Source organism: Lepidothrix coronata, unplaced genomic scaffold (assembly GCF_001604755.1).
Source record: "Lepidothrix coronata isolate B3197 unplaced genomic scaffold, Lepidothrix_coronata-1.0 Scaffold28, whole genome shotgun sequence".
NCBI classification, from domain to species: Eukaryota; Metazoa; Chordata; class Aves; order Passeriformes; family Pipridae; genus Lepidothrix; species Lepidothrix coronata.
Window position 1 is genome coordinate 1470499 of NW_016690208.1, and position 19550 is coordinate 1490048.

Sequence of the window (19550 nt, forward strand, 5' to 3'; positions counted from 1 at the left end):
ATTGGACAGTTGTCTTGTGCGAGAGCTCTTTGGAGTACCACTGAAAATCAGTTTGTTCTTGTTTTAGGAAAAGGATTAAGAGCCATCTGCATGGCCAAGGGATCTCCAGATGTTTCTGCCATGCAAGAGTAATAAAGGATTTGCTGTTGTAGCAATCGAATTAGGAACTGTCCCTGTGCAATATGAAGTCTGCTGAGCTGTGCTGGGGAGAGTCATAGAACGGTTTGGGCTGAAAGGGACCTTAAACACCATCTTGTTCCAATCCCCTGCCATGGACAGGGACACCTCCCACTATCCCAGGTTGCTCCAAGCCCCATCCAACCTGGCCTTGGACACTTCCAGGGATGGGGCAGCCACAGCTCCTCTGGGCAACCTGTGCCAGGGCCTCCCCACCCTCACAGAGAAGAATGTCTTCCCAATATCCCATCTAACCCTGCCCTCTGTCAGTGCAAAGCCATTCCCCCTTGTCCTGGCCCTCCATGCCTTTCTTTTCCAGCTGTAGAACCTGATGTTTGTCATAGTAAGAGGCAATGCAGCTTTGAATGTGAGTTGCACATCGCACAGCCCAAGACTTCAGTATCCTTAATTATCCCCTTGATCAAGTTCTGTTTCTCCAGAAGAACGGGCAGGTTTCAGGGAATCTGATTTATTGTGATATTTCAGGTGCAGCTGAAAGTGGTCTTTAATACAGCTGCCTGCACCGTGTGGGGTTGAGGGAGGCACCTTTATTGGGTATAACAATGGTGGTGATAGAGTTTTGGGGTTTTTTGCTGAGTGTAAGACTAGTTCCAAATTCAGTTATGATCTGACATAGAGGGGAGAAGGAAAATGTTTACAGTAAAAACAGCTGAGTGGCTGCTCTGTGTTTCTTTAAACCATTCTGTACTGAAACTTGTATTCCACGATATGAACAGACAATGTTGTTTTAAAACATTATATTGAACATGCATAGACAGGAGGTTGAAGAAACCCTTTATGGTAATTTTGGTGTCTGTCTCTAAACCCAAGAGGGAAGAAGAGAGTTTGATGTTGGATGAGGATCTGAAGCACCAAGGGCTCAGTTGATGCTGCTTTTCCTTGCTGTGCTGTGCTACATCAGTCCTGTTGAGATGAATATCCATCATGCTAATATACTGATAATATTACATGAAATAAAGGTTGTTTCAGGATCTTGTATCACCTTTCATAGAATCATAGAATGCTAAGTGGTTGGAATGGACCAATCCCCCCCCTGCCATGGGCAGGGACATTTCCTACTAGACCAGGTTACTCAAGGCCTTACCAACCTGGCTTTGAACACTGTCAGGGTTGGGGCATCCACAGGCTCCCTCAGCAATCTGTTCCACTGTCTCACCACCCTCCCAGTAAGGAATTTCTCCCTTATATCTAACATAAATTCTCCCTCTTTCCATTTGTGCCCATTATTCCCTGTCCTATCACTCCAGTTCCTGATTAAAAAGTCCCTCTCTGACTTCCCTGTAGCCCCTTCAGATACTGGAAAGTTGCTGTGAGGTCTCCACACAACCTTCTCTTCTCCAGGCTGAGCAGCCCCAGCTCCAGTCCTCTTAACTTCGTGGTCCCCTCTGGACTTGCTCCAAGAATTCCATGTTGGGGGGGGGCGACACACACACACCAGAACTGTACCTTTACCTCAGTAAAACTCATCTCGAAGGCAACACGAAGAACATCCCCTTAATAACCCAGCGTTTCATCCTGTTTTCAGACATCCACATGCCCGCAGGGATGAGCAGCCGTTCCGCAGAGCCCCGTGGCGGGCCCGGGGTGGTTCCCGGGGTGGTTCCCGGGGCTGCCGCGGCCGCTCGGGCGCTCGTGCGGCGCCCCCGGAGCCGCGGGCGGTTACCGGGGGGGGCGGTTACCGCCGCTCAGGCCCGTTCGAATCGCCCAATGGTGGAGCCGCGGGCGGCGCGGCGGCGGCGGCGGCCCGGGCCCTGCGGCCGCGCCTCCTGCCCCTGGTGCGGGCACCCGCCCCAGACCTCGCTCCATGGCCGCGCCGCCGCCTCCCGCCGCTCCCCCGCCGCCGAGGGCGAGCTGAGGTGGCCGCGGACCCCGCGCGGGGCCACCTGGTGAGCGCCGGGGCCGGGCTTCCCCTCTCCCCGTGGGTGTCCCCTCTCCCTGTGGGTGTTCCCTCACGGAGCCCCGGGAATCATCCCTTCCCGCCTGCCTTGCGGGGGTCCCTCCCGCCCGGGAGGGGCTGCGGGAGCCATCGGGCTCCGTGTAACGGCGGGCGGGGCGGGCGGGCGTTGGGAGCGGCCCCTGCGGCCTGCCCTGCCCTCAGAGCGCTCCCCACAGCGCGCCCCTGCCAGCCGGGGGGAGCCGCAGGTCCCTTGGAAACCCTCCAGGGCCGGCAGGAGGAATTAAACTCCGGAGTGAGCCTTGTTGCCAGGCGGGCGCGGTGACAGCGTCTGGGTTTCGCTCGCGGTGATTCAAAAGCTCTCTCAGTGCTGGGCCTGCGGAGGGTTCAGCCCTTCCCTGGACAAAAAAAAAAAAAGAGATGATTCAAACACCCGGCGGTGTTTGGAGTTGTTCATAGCTGGAAGCTGGGGAATCCTGTTCCTTCAGAAAGCTGTCGCTTCCTGTTCCTGAGTTAAGGGAAGTACTGCTGTGTCTCTTAAAAATTGCAGTTAGAATTTGGAGGTTTGTAGCTGAGTGATGCCATCATGTAATGGTACAAAACATTTGTATTGTTTAATCCAGTTTTCATCATCAGTGCATGAGGAGTTACAGCCTCAGTCCTTCCCTCATCCCGTGTTTGTCAGAGGAAGCCACAACACACCAACTTTTGCTGTTTGGGTTCATACATTTGATGTGTTTATGCCTGTGTGTTGCCTTAAATCAAAAAGATGTTCAGAAATCGATATCTTTTCCTCTTACTCATTTTATTATTTCTGTATCAGGTGTGTCTCATCCCTCAATGAGGAATCGACTACAACCTCTGGACCAAACACAGTGTCCAAAAAACTCAAAAGCTTGAGAGTGACTGTAAGTAACTTTACCTGGGCTGACAAAATCCTTTTTGCCAGAATCAGATTAGTGCTGCTGGTGGATTTGTGTAAGATTTGCAATTGCATTATGCCATTACATCAACTGAGGCATTGAGCTCCAAGATGATGACTTGACCCTTGTGTCTCTAGGCTTTTCTGTGTTGTGTCAGGTATTGGTTAAGGTGTTTTTCTGGAGATTAAAGAAATGCTGTGACCCAAAGGCTTTCAAGGGTTTTTTTTGCTTCAAAAAGACACTTAAGCATGTATGAAGGAGTTTACAGGTTCAGAGTTCCAGGATGGAGTAGTCTGAGGGTTTCCTGTTGATTTTTCTTAATCGTTAAATTTATTGTACTCCCCCCTTTGAATTTCTTTTTGTAATCAGATTTTGTTGGTTGTGGGAATCCTTGATTTGCTTGCTTGCTTTAAGAACTTGATCTCCAATGACTCTTACGGACACCTACTATCAATCCAGCTGTGTTTGCTCTTCAATAACCAGGTTAAAAGCAGAAAAAACTTGAAGCAGAGGAATTGTTTATGTTATTCCTAGCTTTGCAGAAAAGTAGTGTGCAGTTCAAAATGGCAGATGCTACTGAAAGAAAGCTCAAATGTTAACCAAGGTTGGCCGTTGTTCCTCTCTGGCACAGAGGGAAATGTTGTTATTTCCAGTTTCCTTATTCACAGGTTTCCCTTCATTGTATTTCCCTTTCCCGTTTGTGGGAGAAGAGCCATGAAGAACCGTTCCTCATCTCCCCCTTTGCACGTCCATGTGGATGAAAACACCCCTGTCCATGTCCATATTAAAAAGGGGCAGAAAACCACACCTGCACAATGCCAGGTAGGAGTGTGTACCTGGTTGTTTGTAAGGGCTGCAAAGAGGAAGGTGAATGGCCTTAGAAGCATCACAAAATCTTCCAGGTCTGTTTTGCTGTTGTGCTAGAATTGTAAGACTTGAATTCATATCCAGTGGTGAATTTGCAGTGACACATTTTCTGTGTTTGAGATGATTTCAGTATGATATAGAATGTATTGTTACTTTCCATGCTCTTGTGAGAAGTGTTGTTTCCAATGTGATATAGTTTGGAGGATGTTTGTTTTTCCTTTTATTTCCTGGATTTGTGTCCTGATAATGTTATTTCTTTGGCTGTGTTCCCACTTTTGTAGGAAAGGTTTGGGGAGAGGTAATACTTAGGCGTTTCAAATAGCATCTTGATTGTATTCGAAAAAATGTGCTTAGAAAAAGAGTGGATTCAAACCATCTTCTAGCATTAAGCACCTTTCTCTGTCCACTGAGTTCTGCAGCAAAGAGAATCTTTTCCCATCCTTATCCACAGGAGGCAGAAGGCAGTACTGAAGTTGAGGTTCTAGCTATCCCATATCCTCCTTTGTAGCTGAGTATTTATGGAAAGTTGTTCTAAAAAGGTGCTGGAAGTTGCTAGCTCGTTTTTCCTTATCTGCAGACATCCTGCTCTAAGTCCTCTGTTTATTTTGTGTTTGTTGCTGGTGGCAAATTTCATAATGGGATGAAATGACAGTGAAATCTGTGACTCCTGTTGAATAATTACCGGTAGGAAATGTTTAGAATGCCTGATTTTTCTCCAAGGTTAGAATTGTGCAAAAACACTTTATTTTTGCTTCAATCAGAGCCGCTCGAGTTCAATACAAATAAATGTTGGTCTGATAGTTGACTGGGGAGTGGGGAAAACACTTGAAGGGGCTTTCCACGATCAATCATGGTGTCAAATGATACAGGTGCTCTTTTGTGAGATAAATCTGGGATGAAGAAGGGATCTCCCAGGCATCTCTCATGTCCTACCTCCAGCCATACTCTCAGCTGAGTGCACAGTAATCTTTCCTTCTGGCTGATGTCACCTTCCTCTGGTGGCTGCTGCCTCATCTCACCTGATGCATCCTGTGAAATACTATTGATATTTTTATGTGAATGATCTTTCATTTGGTTTTGCAGCACTAAAAACTGTGAATCGTTCTTAAAAAGTCTGTAATTTATTTTATTTTCTCCTTCTTTAGCAGAAGCAGAAACCAAGAAAAGGGGATGGTGTGCGAGCCGTCCGGGTGAAAACTAAGGCCCCATGGATGCCCCCAGGCAAAGCACGTGCCCGTGATACCACCTTGAAATGGGAGGTACAGCTGGTTTTGCTCTTTAAAACAAACTTTCAGGTTTATCTGAGAATGAAGAGAGCAGTTGTGTAGTGAGAGAGCTGGGCAGGTCTGAAAGGAGGCTGCTGTGACCTACCAGCTCTTTAAAGTGTCTTCTGTAAATCCTTTTCACTTTTTAATATAGAAAAACTGGGAATTAGTTACCAGCCTGTGGCCATATTGTGCTTTTCTGGCTCTAGAAGCCAGACACATTTATTTCTTTATTGTAGTTTTATTAGTGGCCTTCAAATCTCATGTGGAGGCTCAGTGAGGGCCTGCTGGTCTCAGTCTCCTCAAAAGCACAGAGCATTTGTGTAGCGTTGTGTAATGTTTTCTTTCTCATGGGTTGATGGTTTTGCCTGTTGTATTCCTGGCACATCTTAGATGAGGATTTGAGCTTTGACTAGTTTTTCTTCTTTCTCTGTTGTACTCTTTCTGCATTCTTCACCTTTCCCACATGGAAATAGAAGAGCTGTTTACAAGTGGTTTTTTTCCTTTACTACCCTTGCTGCAGTGATGTTGACCTGGTCTTTGGTTTTGGCAAAGTTAGGTTTAGAACACTATTTAAAATACTATCTTAAGTACTATTTATAATGTTACACTAAAAGAATGATACCCTTTATTTTCTGCCAGGAATCAAGTCAGCGCCTCGAAGTCACACCAGATTCTGAAAGAATGCAGTCGGTGCTGCGCCTGAGCGACCTCTCCACGGATGACGACGATGCCGGTTGCTCCAAAATGAACAAGTATGAAAAGAAGATAGACAGCCTGATGAACATGGTGGGAACGCTGAAGAAAGAGGTGAGGAGACAGTGTAAAGACCTGCTGACTTGGCTATGTAGCTGATCCTTTGACAAGAGGAGGCTGGAGTCAAGTTTTGGTTCAATGGAAGGCTCCCCAGGCTGTTGGTGGCTTGCTGTAAAACCAAAAATCCATCTGAATTGTTTAGAAGAGCTGAGCTGTCCTAGTGAGAAATGCCCTAAGCTGCACTATGAAACATTTCAAAACATTATTCATTTAATAATAACTGTGCTTTAGTTTCCAAATAATCTCTCTTTTGCCCAAGCCCCAAATCTGCAAACTGGTCACTCTAGAACATGAAAAATATGATGTGTTGATGTTTTATTGTCAAAAAACCCCTTTATTCAACAAGATTGTTTCTTCTGATGCTGTTTCAAAATGTGCAACCCAGTGATGTGTTTTCCAGATAAATAGGCTCTTATGTACTTGTACCACTTAAAAAAGGAGTAGGGGATGTTCCCAGGTCTCATGAGATGTGTCCTGGTGAGGACAAACTGCATTTTTAGCTTCAAGTTAACCCTGAGGGTAGCAAATCTTGGGTTATTATTTTACTCAAAACTATGTGAAGTTCAAATCAGTGAACAAGAAATCCTAAGAATAGGATTTGAGTCAAGTAGATTCTTATATCAAGTGTTTTCCATTTTATTTATGCTACAGAATTTAATGGAATTACTTGCATGATGGTAAAACAAAAATCAATTTTAGATCATAGAATCATTAAGGTTGGAAAAGACCTCCAAGATCAAGTCCAACCTTTGACTGATCACACCTTGTCAACCAGACTAGGGCACTGAGTGCCACATCCAGTTGCTCCTTGAACACCTCCAGGGATGGTGACTCCACCACCTCCCTGGGCAGCCCCTTCCAATGCCTGACAACTCTTTCAGTGAAGAAATTCATCCTGATGTCCAACCTGAACCTCCCCTGTCACAGCTTGAGGCCATTTCCTCTTGTCCTGTCACTTGTTACCTGGGAGAAGATACTTTTTTGTAATATACTTTCCATAAGTTAATTGAATGTAAAAGGTTCATTGTTTGGGATGTGGATTCTGTGTACTGCTTCAAAAGCACTTGGTTTAAGTTTTGTTTCAATATCTTCAGGTCAAGCTGCAGAAAATGGAGGAACAGGAGCAAATGACAAAGCGTCTCCTGGAGGAGCAGAAGGAAGAACTGAACGAGGTCACACAAGAACTGGTGGAAACAGAACACGAGAACACGCGGCTCAGGCGCAACATCGAGCGCATAAAGGAGGAGAAGGACCTGACTCTGTAAGAAAGCTCCTGTTCTTACTGTTCCTGCACTTGTGGCACTCACAGGGCACCTCCCTTTATTGCTGACATGATCTGAGATCCTAGTTGCTGCTGAAGAACTGATGCACTCAGATTTTTTGTCACCTTTGAGAAAGGGATCTCCAGATTGCAGTAGCTGCAGAGAAGGGCTCTAGCATGAATTTTGGCATGGAAAAAAACACTCTGAGAGGAACCTGAGAGCAATTGGCTTGTATGGCCTGTTGGAGGGTCATCCTAGCTCTGCAATTAGTATTTTGAAAGTTAAGAGATTCTGTTTGAACCACTAGGAGAACAATAAATTTATAAACATGGAGCTGAAAACTAGAAGAGAATTTTTGACTTTTATGAAAATCATACAGAGACAGGAATGACAGACCTTGAGAGGACTGAACCATGGGGGTTTTTCTTGGTGACCCTGAAGGTCTGAAAGTGTGACATTTTTGCACCTGCTTTGTATCTAAAGAATTAGGGAAGTTTGTGTATCCAGGGGGACACTAGTGTTTTAAGAAAGTTAGTTTTATTTTTTCCTTAAGAAAGATCACTTGGAAGTAAATACTGTGTATTCCTTTTTCAGAAAGCTCCGTGAATGCTTCTGAGATTAAAAGCCCTGGCTAAAAACTTTGAGCTGTATATCTTGGTGTGCTTTTCTGTTTCATGTTCAACCCTTTGGAGTCTTATTTCTGATGTGACCCAAGTGCCCAGGAAAAGCACAGCATTGTGTTTTGGGTTTGGTAGTGTGTGCAGGCTTTGATATAAGCCTGATTTGTCCCCTCTAAATTCCTGTTTCATGGCTATGATCCTAGGAAGCTCCTTGTGTCTGCTTACTGCCTTCTTTCAAAAAAACTTCCATGCTGAAAGAGGGTAAATCTTAGGTAGTTTGTGTTTAGAGCTTTTATCCTCTGATTCGGGGGGTTTTATGAGCTTTAACCCAATCAACTGTTTATCAATAGTGGCTGGTACAGCTGCCAAAGCTTCTTGTTTCTCTGATGGCTGAATTCTCCTTGCAGGCTACAGAAAGAGTGCTTGCAGCAGGAGAAGGAGTGTTTGATGTCCAAGCTGAGTGAGGCAGAAAGGGACGGAGCAGCAGCTGCCAGGCAGATCCATGCCCTGAAAAATACCATTGGGAGACTCAATATTGTAGGTGTCATCCTTTTTCTTGCCTTTACTACATTTTATCCTGTTATATAGTTGTCTTAAAAATGTAATGATGAAGCAAAATGTAAGGAAAAGTGGAGGGATTTAACATCCTTAAGGTGCTTGCTAGTTTGGTTTGGAAGTGGGGTGTTTCCTTGCATCACCTTCTGCACACATGGTGCTGACTGTTGCACTGCTCATGCTGGTATTGGCTTAATACATTTATTCCATGTAAACATTTATTTCCCTTTGGTTTTGTGCATTTTGTTCGTTTGGGGGGTTTAGGTTTTGTTTCTGCTTTGATTGTTTGTTTTGTTTGTTTATTTGGGGTTTTGTTCCTTTTTCCTCCAGGAGAAACACATGAGCACCACTGACATTAGTGCTCTGACGAGACAAAAAGAGCTCCTGCTCCAGAAGTTGAGCACCTTTGAAGAAACCAACCGGACACTCCGAGAGCTCCTGGCGGAGCAGCAGAACCGGGAGGTGAGCACCTGGCTCATCACAGGAGGCTCTGTTGTCTCGTGGCTGAAAGGGAATTTTGAGTTTGAAAGCTTTTTAATTCTCTTTCCCAGCCCCGCTGTTGACCCTGTCAACCTATAAATGTTGAATAGGGTTTTTTTTTATTTTTTTTTTTTATCATACTTCACAGAGTAAGACTGACTTTTCTCCTATGAGGATGTTAGAGCCTCTGAGTTTTTGTATTAAAGGTACTGCTGTACTGCCAGCTCTGTCTCCTCTGGATCCAGCTGTATCTGCTGATCCTGCTGGTCTCAAATGTTTCTGCTGTGCTTGCATTGCTTGGAGAATGAGGACTTGATGTGGCCTCAGCTAATGGGAGCCTAAGGATATTCAGAACTTTATTTTGGTTGACTCTGAGAGCAATAACAGAGAAATTGTAAACAATTCTGTGCTGTTTGTACAGAACAACTCTGTATTGCTTATAAGAGCACTGCAGAAATGAAATTGCTATTCTTTCTGTCCTTTATATTCCATTTCAGCAAAAGCAGGCTGATGGTAACAGTTATCTCAGCCACCAGTGAGGCTGGATAAAAGGTCTGAATTCTTCTACATGACTGTCCCTGAGTGGTGGGAGAGTTCAGAAAGATCTTACATTGCCATCATGCTTTGTATTTTAACCTTTGATGGAGAAGTGGAAAAGCTTTCTGACATGGATAATGATACATTAAATATTTAGCATATTTGATGGTTCTGGATATCTCCTAAGAATTACTGCTGTAACTGGGAGGAAATGGTTGATTTGCCCAATTCCATTTAAAGAATCTGTATAAAATTTTTTTAGTTAACAATTTTTCTCATGTATTTCTTTTGTAGAAAGAGAACCAGAAGATCCTGGATCGACAAGCAGTGCTGCTGAAAAGACTGGCTGAGTCAGATGCAGAGAACATGGTAAGCACATCACACTTTTTTTTGTTTTGTTTTTAATTATAAAGCAGAGAGATCTAAAATGACAAGCCATTCTTTGTCTTGTGTTTGGCTGTCAAATCTTACAGTAGTGCCTTTTAGACCAGTAAAAACTTATTTTAGCTTTGGTGATGATCAGAGCTACTACATTTCTCCTCTGATTAACAATCTGCATTTCAAAGTGGATAGATTTTCATTGCCTTTGAAATATGGAGCTTAGAGTGGGGACAGCTTTTTGTGTCAGCTTCTGTCACTGAATGAGTGAGTGACCCTGTGCCAGTTTTTATTCATTTCTTTATTTGTGAACTGAGACAAGTTTGTTTATTTATTGCCAGAAGTTATAAAACCTGCTGTGAGACGTAAGTAATGCCCTTTTCAGTCTGTGGAGTGTGTGTCCTGTCAGATCCTTTCTTGACTGGGTATCCTATACCCTGTTATACATTTATATGTGTATCCCTTTTGATTCCTGCTTGAGGAGAATGCAGCCTGTTTTTCTGGGGATGAGGATGCTGTTGTTGTGGATACCAGACAGAGCCATGGATTAGAGGGCCTTGGGAAGGAGGCAGTTACAGCTCTTGCCTTCCACCTGCCATCCTAAATGAGTTTGTTACTGAACATCTGAATGGTGTTTGCTTTTCCAGCAACTTCAAATCAAGCTTCAGGAGAAAGAAAAAGAAGTGGACAGCCTCACCCTTCAGATACAGGCAGAAAAGGTAGTTTCCTTTTTCTGTTTGTCCCTCTCTTCGCCACATTCCAGTTCTGTAGAACCACAGACAGTCCAAAATATGAGGTTGTGTTTGCAGACTTACTTTTTAACAGATCAGATGACTGGCTTGCTTATAAAAATAGACAGACAGATGCCAACTCCCACACAGTTGTGGGCTCCATATTCTGCTAATAAGACACCTGTCACAAGGATGGATATGTAGAATTCCCTTTGGGCTTGGGCTCTGAATTGCCATTCTGTTTAAGGTCCTGTTGATTCCCAATGACAAAATCCAGTCTGTTCCTCTGGTTAGGAAGTAAAAGGGGAGTGCAATGGAAGAGATAAAATATGAAGAATATTTTACCCTAGAACGTGTCTTTCAGGCCAGTCATTCACATCTGTTGTAGAATAAATGGCTGCTCATTTGTTCCCCGTTTGCTGGACTAAGAGAGCTGTGAGGGTCCCTCTGAGGAAAGTGGAGGTGGCTGGAGATCATTTGGTGAAGAAATCTGAGACTATTGCATATTGTGAAGCGTTCCTTCTGTTAGGTGTGTGTCTTGTTCCTTCTTATCTAGGATCAGGCAAGGAAAGTTGCTGAACTCACCAAAACTTTGGAGAATGTGAAAGTCCATTTTCAAGCCCAGCTGCGAAGCAAAGAATCTGAGAACAACCGTCTGATTACACAGCTCCGGGTATGTCTGCCCTGCTCCCTGGGGACTGGCTCTTCCTTTACCCTCTTGAGCTGAATCGACTGACCGGGGAAGTAGCACCAACATCTCACTGGAGTCTGGTTGACTGAAATATTGGCTGGTGATGTTTGTGACACTTAACACACAGCATCGTTTTCCAGTTAAATAAAAGAAGAGAAATCTTCTCACCTTTGAGGCATAAGGCAAAATCTTAGCCTTAAGGTCTATGTGCATTAATTAGATTTTCTTTTTATTGAGTTAATTACTACATAGTTATTTAAAAGATGACTTTGGTTTAGTCAAGCATCAAGGCAAATTAAAAACTATTTAATTTGCTTTCTGGGAAAAATGCTGTGCCATGAGTTCCAGTTTGATCACACTCATGCATGTTTTCTATAGTATTAATGAGGAGGAGAAAGTTCCTCTGGTTTATTTTGTTCAGTTTTATATTTAACATATCTGTTGGTGTTGGGATGATGTTATGAGGAACATAAATGTGTTAATGGTTTAGAGGAGCTTTAATCTGTTTTAAGTAATAGCTGCATAAAGCAACATTATTATATGCAAACATTTCAATTAATAAAAAGAGTGTTCTCAGGTAGATCTAAAGACTGTTGGACCAGTATTTATTTTGGTCAGGAGAGGAAATCAGTATTTTAGGGAGCAGCTTATGAAAGAAAGGAGGAGTCTTGTCATAAAAGGAAGACATTATACTGCCATCTCTCAGCATTAGGACAGGATTGTGTAGGTGAAACCTGATTGCAGATACCTCCAGGCTGAAGGCTGGGCGTTTGTGCCTGGCTCTCACCACCATTCCGAGGAAGTTAGTTGCTGCTTTGGCTTTGCAGGTGTAATATGCAGGCGTAATTCCATGTGGTGTGTTTTGTTCCCTCTGCAGAATCTGGAGCGCAATGAAGCTCAGCTTAGGGCAGATTTGGAACTTGTCATGGACCAGCTGAAAGAGCTGAGGAATAAGGGAGACGCAGATAAGGAGGCCCTGAAGAAAGCTGTCCGTGCACAGAAGGAGAGGGCGGAGCGGAGTGAGGAGTATGTGCAGAAACTCACTGCCCAGCTGGCAGAAAAGGTACCTCTAAATCAGGGGGAGAGGCCTCCTTTCAGGTCATGCTTCTAAATTCTTGACTTCTGGTAGCAGCCCTGGGGAGATTCTCTGCTTCCAACTAATGAGATTTATTTCTGTCTTCATGCGTTGGCCCATTTATGCCAAGTTTAGAACAAATCCAGTTTGCTCAGCTGTCACTGCATGTCCGAAGTTAAGGACATCTCAGTGTATTGTCTGCATATCCCACATCCAGGGAGGTTTTTGTGCTCTTTTCCTCATGTATTTCCCATGTGTGACAGGACAACTGTATTGCTGAGGCCCGGTCCAATCTCGAGTCCTGGAGGAATCGCTGCAACAAAGCAGTAAAGGACAAGGGTGACCTTGAGATGGAAGTTGTTGGACTGAACAGGTTAGAATAAAATCAGTGTGGGGAAGGAAGCATGAGGGGGGCATGAGCTCAAAGTTCAAGGATAATTTAATTGCATTCAATTGAATAATAGCATTGAAATGAATAATTTAATTGGGTGGCTTGTAAATAACCAAGCAAAACCAGCACTGCCTAAGGGCTAGAGAGAGTTTGGAGAGGTGGAGTGAGAGATGTGACTTCTGCTGCTGACTTGCCACAGCAAACGCAGACTCATTAAGGGTTTGCTGACCCTTAAAACTCTGTTCCTTTGCCATTTTGTAATGCTTTGAAAGAATTAAGGTTATTTTTCTTTTGAGATCTGTTTGAGAAACTTGAATGGAAGATATTAAAAGAGATAAACGGTATAGTTGATGCAAATTTTGTTGTGAAGGTAAATAAATGTGTTAGTATCACTGCAGTACAGTTGCTGCTGCAGGAAAAAGTAGGTAGATGTGAGATGAGAGAGGCATCTCTTTATCCTGTGTATCTTTGAGACAATTCTTTTGAGCTCCAGGGGGACAACTCCAGTTAAATTCTAGGAGATATAAAAAGATTGAGGTAGTAGAACAGTGTAATAGGAAATGTGCATACATGACTGGAGGAGGAAGATGAAAGGGTAGGGAAAAGCCATGTTTCTGAAGCTAGTTTTCAAGGGTTAAGAGTCTTATTCTTGTCACTTAAGAATTAATTTTCTCTCTGTGTGGCAGCCGTGTTGCAGACTTGATGGAACAACTGGCAAAGCTGGAGGAAAAAATGCGGGATGACAGACAAAATTTGATGGATAAACTGCATCAACAGGCTGGAGAGGCCAATTGTTTAAGAAAGGATAATGAAAGACTAAAGGTCAGTGACTCTGAGGGTTTGAAGATCGAATGCTGGGAGGAAAAGAAGAAGAAATTGTAACAGCTTGCTTGGCTGCTGAGGACAGAGTTGAATTGCACCCATTGCTCCTATTTGGTTTCAAACCAGTTTCATATAACCTGAGTATGACAGGGCAGGTGTGCTGGGAGGAGCCAAAGGAAGTGCACAGTGTGGGAGATCTGTGTTTCTTCCACATTTTGGCTAGGAGTATCTTTAGTCCAAGTACTGTTACTTCTAGCTGGGATCTTAAATCTTGTCCTTACATCTTTGTGCTGATGACCAGGGAACAAACAAAGAGAACGGTAATCTCCAGAACAAAAATAATGGCTGGCATATTTCTCCTCTTTGTCTCTTACCACTGGTGATCTTGTGGATGACCTATATAATTTACTTCTTGAAAAGCTAGAAATTTATCAAAATAATTTGTCCCTATTCCAAGTAGGACAGATACTGGAAATGGAAAGGTTGCACGTCCATCCCGAACCCCTGTGCACTGCTGATGTAAATTTGGCAATCCACTGAAGTCTGGACAGTTTTGGCAATTTGCACGGACAAAAGTCTATTTTCTTAGTCTAGACAACATTAGATAGCTCATGTGGCAGGTACTTCCAAGCACTCAATGGAATATGTTTGCTTTTTTTCAGGCTGCTCTTGGCCCAATGGAGGACAAATTGAACCAAGCGCAGATGGAAGTGCAGCAGCTCCAGAACGCTGTCAGGAACTACGAGGGGATGATTGAATCCTACAAAGCACAGGTGGGCATGGCCCTCCACCAGGGCTTATTCTGTAATTCCTTAACCATCCAAATCGAGCAGTTTTAGTTACTCCAAGGCATTGTGTTATATATAACAGATAACTATGTATAAATAGATATATATATAACTATGATAGATAAAGTCTGTGGGTTTTTTTGAATTTCCAGGCATTGAAGGCCCGAGAGGAAGCGGATGAACTGGCAGCAAGACTGGAGAGGGCTGAAAAAGAGAGAAAGGCAATAAGGGACGAAATGACCCAGGAGCTTGAACAGGTAACTATTCCTCTAAAGTCATATGTTATAGACATTCATGGATCTAGTGTTCTGAATGTAGTGAAAACCAGCTGTGAATAGGAAATATTCACTCCAAATATTATTTGGAGTTTGCCTTTTCCATTAGTTTTTTTGGTCTGATGTGACACAGCTGGCTTCAAAAAAAGACCTTGTACTTCCAGTAAAATTGAAGCCCAGTATCTAAAATACTCCTTCTCACACCATCCATAGGGAATGCCACACCCTCAGTGAAAGCCTTTTGGAGTAGGAGAAGACCTTAGGCTTTGAACTCCAACACTGGCCAAACATCCACAGCGTGTCATCACGGTTGTGGACTAACAAAGCTTCATTGAAGTCGAGAAATTTTCTAGTCTTGACCTTAGGAACACTGGAAAGTTCCTCATGTTTTCTTCTTTGATTACAGACGCGGAAGAAGTTCCAGAGCCAGCTTGCTGAACTGGAGAAGCTGCCTGAGATCCTGAAGTACACGGAGACACAGCTGGCGCAATGTCACGAGCAGCTCCAGAGTTACGAGAAGAAGAACACGGACCTGTGTGCCATGATTGCAGATCTCCGTCAGCTGGTAAGGGACTGGCAGAAAGTACCCGTACCAGTGCACACCTCAACTGTGAGACGTACCAGTGCACACCACTGTGAGACCAAGATGAATTTATAATCACAGCAAGGTTCAAACTTCGTCTCTATTCTCGTCTCTTTTTGAAAAGATTAAACGTGCACTGCAAAATAAAGGTGTGTGCCATGTCTTTGTGCAAGAAGTTAATGGCTTTGCTGGGTAGCATTCCTTAAGATTTGAAAGGTTTCTCGTGCCCTGGTGAAGCATCTCATTGGGACATGAATAGCTGCAGTGACAGCACTTGCTAATGCCAGCGCTTGCTTCTGTTACTTCCATCCTCTTGTCAGCTTTTCCTCTGTGGCTTGCTGCTGATGGTGCTGTCCCAACCTTGTTTTCTCACTCTGATTTCATGTTCTTTTCCCAGTCCCTTTTTGGTGTCCCCAGGAAGACTGTAGGTGTTGGAGGACAATTTCAGGCAGGGATGATTTCTACAGCTGTGCCTCAAGACACAGCCCATGATCTCTGTCTGACCACTTTAGTCTGCTTGGTTTGGAATTATAAACCCTCCTGGTGTTTCAGGCTCTGATGCCTTTGTGGGTTGCTGGCATGTTTATGGCTGCTGTTCACGTGTGTGTACTTGGCTGTGCTTGCAGGAATTTACAGGCCTGGCTTTTCTTTTGGAAGAGTTTTTCCATACCTTTCAAGACTTTAACTGGAAGCACCAGCAAAATGGATGTTTAGTGCTTTTCTGTCCAGTGTTCCTTTTCTGAAGCTCTCCAGAGTGTTCCTTTTCTGAAGCTCTCCAGAGATAATGAATTGACCATGTTTCCTTCTGAGAGCTCATATCTTTTAGGTGGTTGGTCATGTGTGTGTAGTGACTACTCTGTGAAGTAATTAATTCCTGTAATTTTTAGATTGAGCTCCAGGGGGACAAAATGGAGATGACAAGAGAGAGATATCAGTCTGCCCAGGAGGAGAAAAAGCAACTCACCTTGAAGGTGGAGGAGCTAGAAAGGTTAGAAATATTAGGGTCTCTTGCCTTTTTAACCTTTCATTTCCATTGTTTTTACAGGGGATTGAAACAGCTTCAGTCTTGTTCTGGTTCCTCACATGCCTCCAGGATTCTGTGCATTTGCTTATCCGACAAGGATTTCTAATCAGTAGCTGTCCACTGAGAGTTACATATTTTTGCAGCAGCACCTGTTGTGAATGTCGTTAGACAGGATGATGGCTTAGACAGAGGAGAAAGCAGCTCCTTGTCCAATCTAGCCTGGCAATTTTGAGGTTACTACATATTACAGTATTTCAATATTTTGACCCATGTTTATAAATTACTTTTAGTGACAGCGTCTGAGAAGATGCAGGTATGTGGGTAACTCTGCAGGTTCTTCAGTCTTAAAAATTTTGATTTGAGGACTGGAGAAGCGTTTCTTGGGGCTCTCACCTTTATGTGGGGAATGGAATCTCTTACCAGAGGAGTCAGGACCTGGCAAAAAGGCAGACTGAAACACACTCCATTTAAAATGAATAGGTTTCCTTCCCTTATTGTCTTAAACTAGAAAACTAGAGACCACGAATGCCCAGAACATAGAATTCCTTCAGGTCATAGCAAAGCGTGAGGAGTCGATCCACCAGTGCCAGCTGCGGTTGGAGGAGAAGACCCGGGAGTGCAGCTCCTTGGCACGGCAGCTGGAGATGGCCATTGATGATGCCAAAAAACAAGTGAGTAGTTCCTCCTGTTTGGAAATTCACCCAAAGGTACCCAAGCTGTGAAAGGGGAACAGCGAGAATGCTGAAAGCATCTCCTCAGCTTATAACCAAAGCCATTAGAATCATCGTGTTCAGTGAAATACAAATAATGTGCTGGTGCTGTTTGTCAGCACTTAAAAGGTTGAAAAACTTAACTCAGTTTGCAATAGGAAAGAGAAAAGCACAAGGCTGAGCTGCTACTTGTGTATGAGAATGTGTCAGTTAAGCTTTATAGGGCTTTTGTGGGCAATGGGGTAGGAAAAAACATTCTTGCATAGCCAGCCCTTTAACAGTTATTGTTGTATGTAGGTGGAACAAACTCGAGAACGAGCAATCTCTAGAGAGAGGGCAGCCCAGTCCAAGCTCTTGGATTTGGAGACCCAGCTGAGTCGGACTAAAACAGACCTGAACCAGTTGCGTCGGAGCAAAGAGGATGTGAGTGACCTGTGGGGGATATTCCTGGTGTGCTGGTGGTGTCCTGGCAGCCACTGGAGTCCATAAACCAAGTCCTCTGGATGTGCTGCAGAGGTCATGCAGAGCTGTGCCTGAATGTGACATGCTGGTGTGTGTGTTCATGACAGATGTGTGACAGGACATGCCTGCTGTCACTGATTCAGGAGCTTGCAATAAGTGATGGGCAAATGAGAGTACAATAACCTGAATGAACCTGATGTGAAGTTATGTGTGTGCAAGAGAAGAATCAGACCTTCCTTATGTTCAAATGAGATTTGCACCAGGTATCATGGACAGATTTCAACTTCATTTTGGTTACCTGAGAGAGAATGCAATTTCTCTTTTAGAGGAAAGGATTTTCTCTAGAAGAAAGGCTGGGAATCTGTCATGATTCCTATTTACCCTGCTTGCTTGCTTGAGTTTTACTTGGAGTTGTGTTGGCTCATGGATCAGGTCAAGTTGCTTTTCAGAAAAGAGCGTGTTTAATTCCCCATAACTACAGCTAATGAGTTTTAAAAGCCCGACTGATTAGCCACGTTGTCTCCTGTTTTTATCAGCATGTTGCTGAATGGAGTTGGAAATGAGCAGAACGAATTATAAATATCACAGCTCCATCTATGGCAATGCCATCTCCTGCTGTGCTAATTCTGGCTCTCCTTAGCATTTTGGGGGAGCGGTTTAACATGAGCAGGGTGGATGTTGCTGTCTCTCAGGCTGTGCTTTGTGCTCCCCCGTGTAGGCCCAGCGCCGGTACGAAAGCCGCCTCCAGGACTTGAAGGATCGGCTGGAGCAGTCGGAGAGCACCAACCGGAGCATGCAGAACTATGTCCAGTTCCTCAAGTCTTCCTATGACAATGTTTTTAGGGAAGGTGCCGTGCTGAGCTTCCCCGGCCGCTCTCGCTCTCCTCTCTGAGGGCAACGCTCCCCTTGCACCTCTTCCAAGCACAGAAGGAATGTTGTTTCAAAGCCATATTGAGACAGAAATCAGGATAGCATTCCAGGGTCCCTGTCAGGAGACCTTCTCCTAGCAGTATGAGACAATATAATGATGATGGCACCTGACCAAAACGTGGGGTATCAGCAATACCGGTTTGGCATTGGAGGTTGGTGTTACACCATCAACTGAGCCCCCAAACCAAGTGGTTTTGCAGAAGATGGAAAAGATTATTTTCATCCTATAAGGAACTGATGCTTTCAGCTCTTGAAACCTGTCAGAGATTTGTTGAGCATGTTAATTTTTATAAGAGCTCTTTTTGTACTTCACTTTTCATTCGATTTCTCTGTTGGGAAAATCATGTGGGGGTGATGTGGGGAATTTTGTTTGTGGGGTTTTTTTTAATCAGTTTTTTTAAACTATTGAACACTGTATTGATACATTGGATGATGGGCTGGTGGGAGAGGTTCCACCCACCAGAGGTGTGAAGATGAAAATAACTGAGGTGCCTGGGCTCCACACGCACAAGAGATTATCTCCTGCACAACCACAGTGTTCGTAACAGTTTTATACCAGAAGTAATGATTTTGGTTTGGTTTTTTAAACTTGATTCTTATATACTCCCTGATACTTACCTTTATTTCTGAGTGTGATGCTAATGTTGCTTTGCTCCTCTCACTGATTTTCTGATCCTGATTATCACAGAATCTCAGAATCCCCAGGACTGAGCCAAAACAATCTGAATTTGAAGGAAAGATTGTGGTTTAACCTCAGCATCACTTCAATTGGAGTCTTGGTGGGAATGTCACTCATAGTCAGGATGTGCATGAAATCCTGACTTGGTTTTAAGCCAATTAAGGAGCAGCTGCAGATACTCAACTTCATGAGATTCGCCTGAACCTTCTCCTGGAAAATCAGGTCTTTGGTGTGTCAAATCTCTAAAATCCATGTGCTCTCTAGTGCCCTGTTGTTTCCACTAAATGGTTCTTATGGGGGCAAAAGTAAACCTTGTTTTTATGTTTCTCTCTTTCATATCCCATTTATGTGCGATGTGATGTGGTCATTGGCACTGTTTTGTCATAAAACTTTCCTAAATGAATCATTTTTTTGCGAGATCTGTAATTGTGTGTTTAACACTTTAAAAATCCCAAAGGTGCTATGGTAAAACAATAAACTAGATTTTTTAACTGGTTTAATAGATTTTCACGGCGGGGGTTTGCTCTTTGTGTGCTGCGTCTGGGGGTCTGATTTTGGAAAAGCAAACACATCCCTGGGGCTGTCGGTGCAGGC

At 43.8% G+C, this 19550-nt stretch overlaps 1 protein-coding gene across 1 annotated transcript; it reads left to right on the forward strand.

Moving 5' to 3' along the window:
* The first annotated feature begins 2939 nt into the window (after positions 1-2939).
* ODF2 (outer dense fiber of sperm tails 2) lies at positions 2940-19421 on the forward strand. The gene is made up of 20 exons (XM_017810298.1): positions 2940-3000; positions 3684-3837; positions 5028-5141; positions 5790-5957; positions 7058-7224; positions 8253-8382; positions 8731-8862; positions 9712-9786; positions 10443-10514; positions 11083-11199; positions 12095-12280; positions 12556-12665; positions 13370-13505; positions 14168-14278; positions 14446-14550; positions 14975-15133; positions 16039-16139; positions 16684-16846; positions 17183-17308; positions 18066-19421. Exons 2-20 carry the CDS (start codon positions 3730-3732, stop codon positions 18237-18239), a joined length of 2454 nt encoding a protein of 817 aa, XP_017665787.1. The 5' UTR covers positions 2940-3000; positions 3684-3729; the 3' UTR covers positions 18240-19421.
* Positions 19422-19550: the final 129 nt, after the last annotated feature.